At 45.0% G+C, this 13,422-nt stretch overlaps 1 protein-coding gene across 1 annotated transcript in view; it reads right to left on the reverse strand.

The window, feature by feature from the left end:
- Positions 1-13,422, reverse strand: part of vwa1 (von Willebrand factor A domain containing 1) — a 59,789-nt gene that overhangs the window by 9,240 nt on the left and 37,127 nt on the right. The window contains exons 3-4 of the mRNA XM_070860960.1: positions 7,281-7,559; positions 565-837 (exon numbers count right to left, since the gene is read on the reverse strand). Of these exons, the coding sequence (XP_070717061.1) occupies positions 565-837; positions 7,281-7,559 (552 nt within the window). The remainder of the gene's footprint in view (positions 1-564; positions 838-7,280; positions 7,560-13,422) is intronic.

Here is a 13,422-nt window from a genome sequence, read left to right on the forward strand (position 1 = left end):
TCCCTGACATGTTGAAGGCTTAGATTCTGACCCTTTGTAGGCAATTACAAAACAGAAGGTCAGACTATGTGTTTGGGTGAGAGTGGGCAGGTCGGAGGGCCTCTTTGTGAGACTGCTCCTGAGCCTGGCCAAGGTGGCCATTAACAGGTCCAAGCAGCGGGCGGTCAAGGCGGGGTCGTTCAGCCCAACTTCCTGCCTCTCTTCTGTGGCTACGTTCGCGCCTGGGTGTCTCTGGAGATGGAGCACGCGGTGTCCACCGGTACGCTCGAGGCCTTCCGCGACCGGTGGGCACCGGAGGGACTTGAGTGCATCATTACATCAGGGAACAGAATTTTAATTTGATTTGTTAAGGTTCGCTTTAACGTTTATTTGTTAATTTGCGGGTTCTAGAGGTTGTAACAAGGGGCCACATGGTTGAATTGTAATATTTAAAAAGAGTTGTGTTTGGGTGAGTGGTCTATATAGTTGGAGTTTGGGTGACCAGGTATCAGGCCATATTCTGATGGATGAAATGCTACCCCTTGTAAAGTGGCATTTCTTGACTCCTGTTGCGGAGGCTCTTACCGTCCTGCGTGCAAGCTTTCGCCGATAATGCTTTGGTTCTACCGGATGAGTACAAGGCTGACACAGTGACCAGGTAGGTGGTGTTGGGCTCCAAGTTGTTCACGACGGTGGTGTTCTGGTTGCTGTCGATGGTGAGCGATTTGGGCTCACCCCCCGGCAGGACCCCGTACACAACCTCATAGGAAGCAACACTGAGCGGAGTTGGGGCCCAACTGACCTGGAAACTTGTTGGTCGTGACTCAGAGATTAACACCATCTGTGGGCTGGTCTCATCTGGAGTTACAGAAAACAAAAATGTTTCCGAGTTAATTTTGTATAATTAAACTGCTGCAGAAATCCTCATAAAATTGTGCTAGAGACTGATATTTTCACGTTAATAATGCACCAATATATTAATACATTTGTATTTTCTAAAGTAATGTGATCATTATTTTATGTATCTCTATGTATCGAGGTACACATCAGTGAATGGTCCTAATTTACTGAAATTTAGGTTCTGGCTGGAGGGATGGTCACTGCTTTCAAGCTCCTGATAAACATATTCCTAGATCAACTCTCGTTAGGTTGATTACAGTAGAATCCAGTTACGGTGATCAATTTGGCCAATTGGCCATTGACCACAAACTGACTGGTGAGCGTGGTGCAGCATTGCAATCACCCATTGTTTTTATATTGGTTTCATGTCATATTGGAGCCACTGGTGTAGCATATCAAGGGTGATACCTGAACTGAGAGCTTATAGGTATCAGGAAAGACTGAACAGGCTGGGGCTCTTTTCTCTGGAAAAGAGAAGGCTGAGGGGTGACCTGATAGCGGTCTTTAAAATTATGAAGGAGGTCAATAGGGTAGATGTAGAGAAGATGTTTCCACTTGTTGAGTTCAAAACCAGGGAACATTGAATATAAGATAACCATTAATAAATCCAATAAGAAATTCAGGAAAAGTTTTTTACTCAGAGAGTGGTTAGAATATGAAACTTGCTATCACATGGAGTAGTTGAGGTGAATTGCATAGATGCATTTAAAGGGATGCTGGATAAGTGCACAAAGGATAAAGGAATAGAAGGATATGTTGATAGGCTGAGATGAAGTAGGGTGGGAAGAGGCTCATGTGGAGCGTAAACACCAGCATATGTTGGGCCAAATGGCCTGTTTCTGTGCTGTAAAATTCTATGTAGTTCTATGCACTGGGTTTAGCACTGGCAGCGCCAGACCCATGCCATAGAAGCAGGTTGTACTGCGCTGCATAAAGCCAATATAAAAGTAGCTACTGAGTTGCCCACAGGATGCTTTACAGTCAACTAGTTAAGGACAATTAGCAGCCCCATGTTAACGCCACTTCTGGGCCAGGCCGCCATGCTGCTCCTTCTGCTCCCTGGCTGTCTGCGTGGCTTCCGGCCTGCGAGCACCATCGGAGCAGGCCGGGGAGTGGAAGGAGCAGCGTGGCGGCCTGGCCCAGCAGTCTGTGCGGCCCCCGGCCTGCGAGCACCATCGGAGCAGGCCGGGGAGTGGAAGGCATAGCGTGGTGGCATACCACTTCAGGGAGCAGCACGTGCTGGAGCAGGAGAGCGACGGCAGCGAAGAGGGCAACTGGATTGGACGTCACCAAGATCCAGGTCAGTAATTGGAACATGGGCAGATATAGCAGGAGTGGTGAGGTCAGAGCGAAGGAGTGGTGAAAGATTGTAGAGGGACGTGATCGGGACCAAGGAAGGGCGTGAGTTCGGGGCCCAGAAGAGGCGAGGGCCCAGGACACCACGTGCCAGCCCACATTGTGATATGTGTGCGCACTAGGTCCGTGCAGCAGAGCAGATCTCCAGTCGTCTTGGATAACCCTTGCCACTGGACCAAGACCTAGCTCTGTCAAGCCCGTGTGGTAACTGGTGTGCATCGGCCACCATACATTAAAAAAATCCATGCACAGGCATCTTCCACCCTTCAAGATTTAGTTCGGGACCTGGAATGTTGGGTCCTTCATTGAAACACCTGTGAACTTTTTGGCGTGGAAGCAAGTCATCCTCGACTCGAAGCACTGCCTATATGATGATGTTAATGTCATTACCTGGATTAACAGTGTTACAACTCTGCCAATTGTCTTTCATTTATGAGGAGTTGCCACTGAACAACCAAACTGTACTGATCGCAAGAAACAATCGCAAAACAGTGTTATATGGGTTATGATTTGGGGAAACAGGTTTGAATAATTGTAAGCGAATGGGCCATCCAAATGGACCAATATGAGACTGACCAGATAGACCTTGATGGTCTTTTTTAGCCCCAGCCACTACAAATAATGACCAGAATAACAGGGTTCCACTCTATTTACAATCGCACTTAGGAATCTGACTTCACACATTAAGTTAATTCTATGTGCAAATTAAACTCAAAATATTCAGTTCCTTTCATCTTAACCTGGCACATAGCTGCTGCAGTGTGTGCGTGCATTGAATGATCACACACTTTGTTCGCCTGACCCCAGGAATGTCACAGTGACATATCAATGCTAGAATGCTTGGACATCAAGGTCATCACCCTGACCTATCTGGGCTGCCTTCAAAAGCTTTTGAGCTCAAGTTCTGAAGGCTGTTTTGGCCCTGAACACGCTTAACGACTGCAGCCCAGATGTAGCAGCTTCCATCAAATACTCACTCGGCTGATTCCCAGTAACAAGGACTTAGTTGGAGGCAAGGCTTTGAAGAGTATAGTGAGAAGTTAGGGTTAACCTATGAAAAAGAGCCAAGTCTATTGCACTCAATAGCCATTTACTGTTCCTGAATACCCTGATCCTGTTTGTGTGGATTTATTTATTGTCGAATTTAATGAGTTCCCTTCCCCCCCCCTCCCCCCCACCTCGTTCTGGACGCCTAATTTGTAACCTGCGCCTGATTTTTTAATGTGTAGAACAGGTTTTTTCAGTTCTACAAAAATCTTCACTGGCTCCATTCTACTTTAGTTTGGAGTACATTTTCACTGTGGAAACTTTCAAATCAGGCGTCAGTGGTCGGACACGCCCCCTTTTGAAGAAAAAATTCTGTTCTAAACTAGAAGTGTTCTACCTGACTAGAACTGCAGAAAAAAAAATGTGGAGAATTGCGATTTCTAAAATAGTCCGTTCTCCACCAGTTGCTCCTAAAAATCAGGCGCGAATCTTGTGGAAACTTGGGCCCATAAGGTGGTGTCCTGCTGGGTTTGCTGCCATCAAAAGGTGAAAAGTTCTGGAGGTACTGCAATGAGATTGCTGGAGCAGCACCTAAAAAGTGAAGTGGGTGGAAAAGCCCTCAAGAGGAGGAATGAGAAATTTATTAAGCCTCAGGCAATTCCTAAAAAAGTAGCTGTTTTGGGGTCTATATTTGCCTCAGTATTTACCAGGGAGATTAACAACAACAACTTTTATTTATATAGCGCCTTTAATGTAGTAAAACATCCCAAGGTGCTTCACAGAAGTGTTATAAGACCTGCGTGGACAGGTACAGCAAGAGCGGCGAGGTCGGGGCGAAGGAGTGGCGAGAGATCGTGGAGCGACGTGATCGGGGCCCAGGAGAGGCGAGAGTTCGGGGCCCAGGAGAGGCGAGGGCCCAGGGGCAGCACTGGCCAGCCCACACTGCGATATGTGTGCGCACTAGGTCCGTGCAGTAGAGCAGGTCTCCAGTCGTCTTGGTTAACCCTTGCCACTGGACCAAAATCTAGCTCTGTCAAGCCCGTGTGGTGGCTGGTGTGCAACAGCCACCACACATTAAAAAAATCCACGCACAGGAATCTTCCTCCCTTCAATATGTAGCTCGGGATCTGGAATATTAGGTTCTTCATTGAAACAACTGTTAACTCATCTCTTTTTGGCGTGGAAGCAAGTCATCCTCGTTACGAGCGACTGCCCATGATGATGATGATGATGCTGAGACAAAACAAATAAATTTGACACCGAGCCACTTAAGAAGAAATAACAGCAGATGACCAAAAGCTTGGTCAAAGATGTAGGTTTTAAGAAGCATTTTAAAGAAGTAAAGACAGGTAGAGAGGCAGAGAGGTTTAGAGAGGGAGTTCCAGAGTTTAGGCCCAGGCAGCTGAAGGCACAGCCACCAATGGAGGAGGAGTTATAATCAGGGATGTTCAAGAGAGCAGAATTTGAGGAACACAGTCATCTCGGGGGGTTGTGAGGCTGAAGGAGATTACAGAGATAGGGAGGGCGAAGTCATGGAGAGATTTGTAAACAAGGATGAGAATTTTGAAATCGAGGCGTTGCTTAACCGGGAGCCAATCACTGAGCACAGGGGTGATGGATGATGGGGACTTGGTGGACATGACATTGGAAGAAGAGATCAAAAACGAGATTTAAGGTAGAAAGGGCAGATTATTGATACACTAATCAAACTTGCGGAGAAGATAAAACCCCTGGTTTGGATGAATTACACGCATGCATATTAAAAGAAGTTAGGGAAGAGATAGATAGTAGAAGCTCTATTGCAGATATATATAACAATTAATTGGAAAAGGGAATAGTGCCAGAAATCTGACGAACAACTAATGTTATTCCTATATTTAACAATTTGGAACAAGTCCAGGGAACTATAAACCAATTGGCTTAACATCAGTGGTAGGAAAGATAATGCAATCTTTACTCAAAGATGTAACAGAAAAACATCTAGAAACTGAAAATACAATAGAATGGTCAGCATGGATTTCAAAAGGTTGACCAACCTTATTGAATTTTTTGATTAAGTAACAGAAAGAGTAGACCAGGGTAATGAACTAGATGTAATATATTTGGATTTTCAAAAGGCCTTCGATAAAGTATTGCATAGTAGACTCATGACTAAGGTCAGAGCATGTGGAGCCAGGGGATAGGTAACAGAATGGTTAGCAAGCTGGCTACAAATAAAAAACAGAGAGATGGGGTTAAAGACAGCTACTCAGACTGCCAAAAGATGGGAAATGGTGGTCCACAGGGATTGGTGCTGTTGTTCACAATTTACATTAAGGATTTGGACTTGGAAATCAGAAGTACAATTTCTAAATTTGCATACAACACCATTCTATTGTATTTTCAGTTTCTAGATGTTTTTCTGTTACATCTTTGAGTAAAGATTGCATTATCTTTCCTACCACTGATGTTAAGCCAATTGGTTTATAGTTCCCTGGACTTGTTCCAAATTGTTAAATATAGGAATAACATTAGTTGTTCGTCAGATTTCTGGCACTATTCCCTTTTCCAATTAATTGTTATATATATCTGCAATAGAGCTTCTACTATCTATCTCTTCCCTAACTTCTTTTAATATGCATTAATTTGCATACAAAGGAAGGTTGTGACAAAATACAATAAACTTGCAGAATGGGTGTTTCATTGGCAAATTAATTTCAATATAGATAAGTGTGAGGTGATGCATCTTGGGCTAGGAAGAATAAGCAGGCCACATACTGCTTGGATAATACGAGTCTGAATGGGACAGAGAAGCAAAGGGATCTAGGGGTACTGATACACAATCACTAAAAGTAGCGAAGCAAGTTAATAAGGTCATAAAATAAAAATCCAAGCACTGGAGTTTATTTCTAGAGTGACAGAATTGAAAAGAAGGGAAGTTGGTGTTGTGTTGAACCTTGGTTAGACCACACTTGGAGTGAGTACTGTGCACAGTTCTGGACTCCATATTATTAAAAGCATATAGAGGCACTGGAGAAGGTGCAAAAACAGATTTACAAGGATGATGCCAAAACTGAGAGGGTACAACCATCAGGAAAGGCTGAACAAGGTGGGCTTTTTCACTAGAAAAGGGAAGACTTAGAGGTGACCTGATAGAGGTCTTTAAAATGGTGAAGACATTTGATAGACATAGAGAAGATGTACCCACTTGTAGGGGATTGAAAAACCAGTGGCCATAAATATAAGATAGTCACCAATAAATCCAACAGGGAATTCATGAGAAACTTCTTTACCCAAAAAGTGATTAGAATATGGTACGTGCTACCACAAGGAGTAGTTGAGACAAATATTACAGGTACATTCAAGGGGAAGCTAGATAATCACACAAGGGAGAAAAGAATAGGACATGCTGATAACGTTAGAAGAAGTAGGGTGGGAGGAGGCTGGTGTGGAGAATAAATGTCGGCATAGAGCAATTGGGCTGAATAGCCTATTTCGGTGCTGTAGACTAGACGTAACTCAATATAATGGAGGGGAAGGGGGCCATTACTAATCACTCTCCCTCCTTCCAAACATTTAGGGGCTTGCCACTACCTCAACAGGGACTTGTGCTAACCCATCTCCTGGTAGTCCCTGGGATTAATGGAGACAGCGGCGGTAAACAGGAAAATCCAGTGATCTGCCAGGCCCTGCCTCCCCCCACCTCCCCCCTGGCATTTAGGTGTGGTGGGCAGCGAAAGGGTGCCCGGCGATTGGAGGGGATCTTTTTGTGTCCCACCAGAGTTACAGCAGGAGATCAGCGCACCATCCCTCCCTGCCCCCACCAGAAAAAAAACACACATGGACTGATCTAGTGTAAGCGGAGTCAGATTCCTGCTACAACTCGGATCATTTTGTTCTCCATATCAAAGGAACTGAGGACAATTGCAATATCTTTACCACCACCTTCACTGAGATCAGCTGACAGACTAGCCGCTTTCTGCTAAAGATTTTGTTCATTTGACAGTGCGTTAATGTTCTTATGAACTGCCCTTTTGATTTCAGATTGTTCAGGTTACAGCACACACGTCAGCACTCACCTTCCAGTGTAGTTACCTTTGTAACAAGGGGTTTGTTAGAGTTGCCGTTATTTATTGGCGTAAGCTTCACTTCATACGTGGTCTGTGGGAGCAGCTGTCGCAAAACGACACTTGTTTCATCTCCTGTGACGGTCTTCCATGATCTCTTTTGAGGCTCGGTGAGTGGGCTGTACTCAATCAGATAATAGTCGGTGTCACTGCTGAGCAGCCTGGACCACAACAAGCGGAAGCTGCTCGACGTGATCTCCAACGCTTTCAATTTTTTAACCCGGATAATCTCTGGAAGGGAAAAAACCGCAGGAGAAACAGATATCAGTGAAAACTTTAAACAATTGTGTATGTGTGTGTGAGAGAGACCTGTACGTATGGGATGTACACGTAAAGGGCCTCTGTGAAGGGGCGTATGTTTGTAGGCTATCTGTGCATGTGTGTGTGAGACGTGTAGCTGTGTATGTGTGAATGAACATGTGTGCATCTGTGTACGTGTTAAATATGTATCTCAGATGTCTGTGCATGCATGTGTGGTATCTGTGCAGCAATATTGTTGTGCTTGGCACCTGGACATGTACTTGGGGGGGGTGGGGGGGGCGGTGTTAAGTGTGTGCACACATACATGTGTCTAGGTGTTAAGTTGTATATATGCATATGGCATGTCTGTGAAGTCTTGTGTGTGGCTTGGTGTGTGTATATAGTGAGTGTGGCATGTACATGGTGTGTGTGTGGCATGTTGTACACATGTAGTGCGTGGCATATTGAATACACGTGTGTGTGGCATGTACAACGTGTGTGGCATGTTGTATACATGTCTGTGTCGCATGTTGTATACACGTCTGTGTGGCATGTACATAGTGTGTGTGTGGTGCGCATATGCATTATAAACATATTTTCATCTGTTTGAGAAACTCATGAAGAACCATATTGCACACTGCAGAACACCAACTAAAGTGTAAGCCGTAGGACAGAAGATGCAATAAATCAGAATGTGGTAAATAGGTAAGATCAAGCTTAGTTTTTAAAAGTCTGTAGGTTATGGGAGAAGTCGAGACTGAGGGCGTGGAGAACTTCCACACATTTGATGTGTCACCAATAAGTTAGAGTAGGAGACTGTGTGATGAATCTTGATTTCAAAACAATGAGGAAACAGAAAGAGGAATAAAGTGTGGGACAGGGTATTTAGAGCTTAGGAGGAACTAAAGAAAACTGATCATTGCAGCATCAATAAAATTGCAAGGACTGAAATTGGGGCTCAGATATGCACATCTTTTACTGATAGGTTTGCAGGTGAGCCTAAAACCGATGAGATCTTCCACCACAAAGCCGAACATAGTTATACTGAGTGTGCAAGGGTTTCACTGCCTCATGTTGCAGCATTAGTTCAGAGTGAGAGGATGCCCAGGCGATGAGACTGGGAAGGGGGTGATGAGGAACAGTGGTTAAATCTACGGACAATGGAGGGAAGGACATAGCCAATGAGGGCCACATTTGTGTGCGGCTGCATCAAGCTGTGCATAGACCCTCGGTACACAAACACCAAGTGTCACTACGTGCTGAGGTTCGGTGTTGCGAAGGATGGGTCTGACCAGGCTGCCGTGGAACACCCCAACCAGTTGGACCATGCCTAACCACCTGTCCTTCGTAGAAAGTTTTTTTTTAAAGAAAAACACCTTTGACTACAAGGCCATAAAGCATTGGTCGGCACGTAACGTCCTGGACGCCCTACGGAAGAAGGAAATGGTCGACTCGAGGGCAACTGTGGTGTGGAAGAGACGGTCATCCATCTCCTTCAGGACTGCCCCTTTGCAAGGCAGATCTGGAAAGAGATGCCGTGGTTTCTGTCGAGGTTCATCCCGAGCAGTTCCGTAACACAGGACTCAGTGCTCAACGGACTGTTCCCAGGGACGCACACTAAGACAGACATTATCTGCTGCTGGAGGGCCATCAACTCGGTGAAAGACGCACTTTGGTCTTCCCGAAACTTGCTGGTCTTCCAGAGCAAGGAGATGTCCATCACCGAGTGTTGCAGACTGGCACAATCCAAGGTCCAGGAGTATGTGCTGAGGGGCGCACTAAAGGTTGATGCAAAGGCACGATGGGGAAGGGCCACAGTTTAAGGCCCTCCCACCATTGTACAACGAGGAGCTGGAACTAGTTATAAACCCCCCCGAGCTGTTGGTGGACCCTGAAAAATGTGACTGAAAATGTACATGCTATGGATTCGAGAAAATGGATATCATATGTATTGAACGTATGGTATTGTATTATATTGTATGTACTGTAATGACCTTTAAACCCGAATGTATTGTATGGAACTGCTGTCAGCATCCAAATGTTTTGTATGGAATTGCTGATGGCATCCAAATGTACTGAACTGATTTCAAATGTATTGTGAAAATTTTTATATGAATAAAGTATATATTTTGAAACAAAAAAAAAACTGGTTAAGTGACGACACAGGAGTAACCGTTCAAAATGACAAAAGTGATCCTGCACAATTTGTCCGATAAACGTGCACCTTACAAAGCATCATATTATGGAATACAAGTGAATAGATAGATGAATGTGTATCACAATCACTTTGTGTGTTTAAACATCCAGCTAAAGTCTTTAGAAATCACATTAAAATCACATTTCAATCAGAAGACAATTGTACAGCAATAATGTGATAATCACATGGCAACCCCACAGCAACTGCACAGTAAAAATCAAGCCGCAAAATCATAGGGCTATGTAACTTTAAAATTGAGAACAGCAACCTGCTCAATCCAAAGTGACATTTGAGACTCACAAAAAGCTCACTTCTTTAATATTATAGAAACACTGTGCAGCTGTGCACAGGAACAGTTAGTTGGATTGCATTAGCCTGTATGGATGGGCACAAAGTAGCACAGGTACAACATCCCGAATCCGGAATTCCGAATAACGGAATTGTCCAAAAAAAACGGGCATTTTTGAGGCGGCCAAGATGGTGACATCAGGCGGCAAGGGACGAGGAAACCGGTAAAAAAATGCAGCGCCGGGGGGCCGCGGGCGGCGAGAAGCAGGGAGGAGCGGAGGAGCAGCGGGAATCGGCGAGTGAAGGAGCGACGGGCAGCGAGGAGCGGTGGGAATCGGCGAGGAGCATCAACAGCGAGGTCCGAAATCCGGCAAAACCCAAAAACCGGCACGGAGTTGGTCCCGAGGTTGCGGGATTTCAGACATTGTACCTGTACAACAATCAGCCCTGAGCAGCCACATCAGCCGAGAGAAAGTGAGAAACATAGAGATCGAGAATGAGAGAGAGGCAGAGAAAGACTGAAAGAGAAACAGAGGGAGAGAAAGAGAGAGAAAAAAGACAGTGAAAATGAGAGACAGGAAAATAAGAATGACAGAGAAATAGAGAAAATGGATGTTAAGACTGCAGTTATACAGACACTTTTTCATTGCTGAGTTCTGAGTCTGCATTGATGTGCGAGGTGGTAGTTTCACTCTAGTTTCAGGTCCTGATCTGGCTTTTGAGCCTGAATGTCAAAAAAGTACTGTTCAAAGATTGTAATGTTACTGGAGGTACCCCTGCCCTGCTCTCCTAGCATTACAAATGAGCGTAGCTCTCCATTTCATCATGTACACATGTGTAGAATCCGTTAGTGGCTGGTGTCAGTGAAAGCTACAGCACAATGCAGCTGGCAATATAACACTGGTTGTTGGCTTCACATCACAATCCATAGCTGCCAGCCCGAGATCAGCAGCTGTATGTTAACTGCAGCCCGAGAGATTTGGATCAATTTCTCATTACACCAGGTCAGTAAAATTGGGTCAAAATCTGAGTCACTGCAACATGCCCTATGCTGGGTGACTAAATGAAGTTGCATTCATATCATGCTTTTCATCACCTGAGAACATTCAAAAGTGTTTTACAGATGAAGTACTTTTGAAGTGTAGTCACCGTTATATAGGTAGCAATAATCCACAATCTCACTCCAGCAATATCCCTGTACTTAGCTTTCTACTTCAGAGGGGAAATCTAAGTTAGGATTACAGGATGATGGTTCATTGCCAGTGAATGTTGACATGAATCCACTCCCTCACCCTACTATTAACCTGATTTCTGAAATACCCCATAAAAATTCTAATGACATTTTGTGATGATCACTGATTAGCGTGTTTTGACCAAGTTTTATTTTTAGGCAGAGTCTTTCCCTTTCACCTGTGCTATGTTTAAACTTGGAAATGGATGGTCCACAGATTTCTGAAAAACTCACAAATCAAGAAATTTGGAACAATTTGAAAATCACACAAAACACAAAAGCAAAATACTGCAGATGCTGGAAATTCGAAATACTCAGCAGGTCAGGCAGGTCTGTGGAGAGATAAACAGAGTTAAGGTTTCAGGTCGATGATCAGAACTGTAAGCCATTCCACCTCCTTTTGCTTTGCACCATTATCCCTTTTGTCATTGAATCACTCCTGTCCTCCAGCACCCTATCACAGAGCTTCCCTTTTGTTCTTTCCTCACCTTCGTTTCCCCCCTCCTACCCACCTCAAACCACACCACCTCTTTTCCCTGGTTCGTAACTTGCTTAAAAACTGTTAACTCTCTTGAGGGGGGGCGGGGGGTATTCAGTACCATGGCGTCTCCCATTAGCGTCAGCAGATGGCGCTAATGCAGTAGCGCTGGGGCAAGGCAAATCCGGCGATGCATGGCAAATCTCCCCCCCCTCCCCCCCCGCCCCCGTTGTGCTGTCGGTACGAGGAACTGCCGGGGATTTTATCGCCAGGAAGATCGTGATGTCAGTGAGCATGCAACGCTCACTGGCTGCCCGATCTGGAAAGTGAATTGTCACCACTTACCCTGGCACCGCGACCAGACAGTGACAGGGAGAGCTGGTGTGCAGCTCCAGGAGGCCAGCTCCAGCGATGTTATTTAGGCATCAGCGTTAATCAATCAGTGTTTAAATGGTTTGCTGTCAGTTTCACCAACTGGAGCAGTTCCTATGAGTAATTTCAAGCTTCTTTTGTATCAGCAGTCTTCTGGCAACTGCAAAGTAGCTACATTTATACTACAAAGTAGCTAGATTTATTATTCAAAGATTCAAACTGCTATTCTTGGCAACATTAATGGGGGCTATGCTAGCTTGATACATCACCCTCCAGGATCTATGGCAGAGGCAGTGTAAGCAGTGAGAAACACGGGAATATGTGCACAGACGGATGAGGAGACATCAGGGTTCACACCGGAAGGTCTTACCCACTGAGGGTATTCCGACAGCACCTCCTCTCCCTTCAGTTAAGCGAGGAGCAGTGTATTAGATGGCTCTGCTTCACCAAGGTGGTGGTCACAGAACTCTGCCACCTCCTCCAAACAGACTTCCAGCCTCACACCAAGATGACTTCAACCCCAGATCCCTTTTGCTCACCACATCCCCATCATACCTTCCCTGTGTCATGCCATATCACAGTGTCCTCCAGGCCGCAAAGGTGAAATATGAGAGAGACCGCAAAATATTGCAAACTCCATTAATAAATTTATGCATAAACATATTATGCATAATAACATTCTTTCTATTAACTAATGACCCTTGTGCCTGCCATAGTTGAATAGCTGTCATTGTGTGCAAGGTGTGAGATGTCGGTGTGAGTGTTGGTAGGCAGAGATTGTTGCTGGCTGAGTGCTGGGAGTGTGGTGCTTTGGGCAGTGTGTGAAGACTGTGGTATGGATGGTGGGATGAAGCATTTGTTGAAGCATTCAATCATCCTGACCACCCGTCTGCCATGAGTATACCTGCTTCAGTTCTCTGGTTCCTTCTCCTTGTTGTGTTTCTCCTTGCTGAGGCAGCTGCACACTCAGCAATGTGAGACTGAGGTGCAGCAATATCAATGAACCTCCCTTTTAAGTACTGGGAAAATCCTGTGGCAATGATGAGTTGCGATTAGACTGCACCCAATATTGGCCCATCCTTTAATCTAATGAGCTAGACCTTCAAGACTTGAGTAAGCACTTCAACCATTTCCTTGAGCAGTGAGAATACATTTTGTGCACATTAACTTCTGGCGTTAATTCTCAAATGTTTCTAAAGATACCGCCCACTCCTGGGCTATAATGAATTTCCAGCCACTAACTTCTTCCAGTTCTGATGAAAGGTCATCGACCTGAAACGTTAACTCT

This window comes from Pristiophorus japonicus, chromosome 18, assembly GCF_044704955.1.
Source record: "Pristiophorus japonicus isolate sPriJap1 chromosome 18, sPriJap1.hap1, whole genome shotgun sequence".
In the NCBI taxonomy this organism is placed as follows: domain Eukaryota; kingdom Metazoa; phylum Chordata; class Chondrichthyes; family Pristiophoridae; genus Pristiophorus; species Pristiophorus japonicus.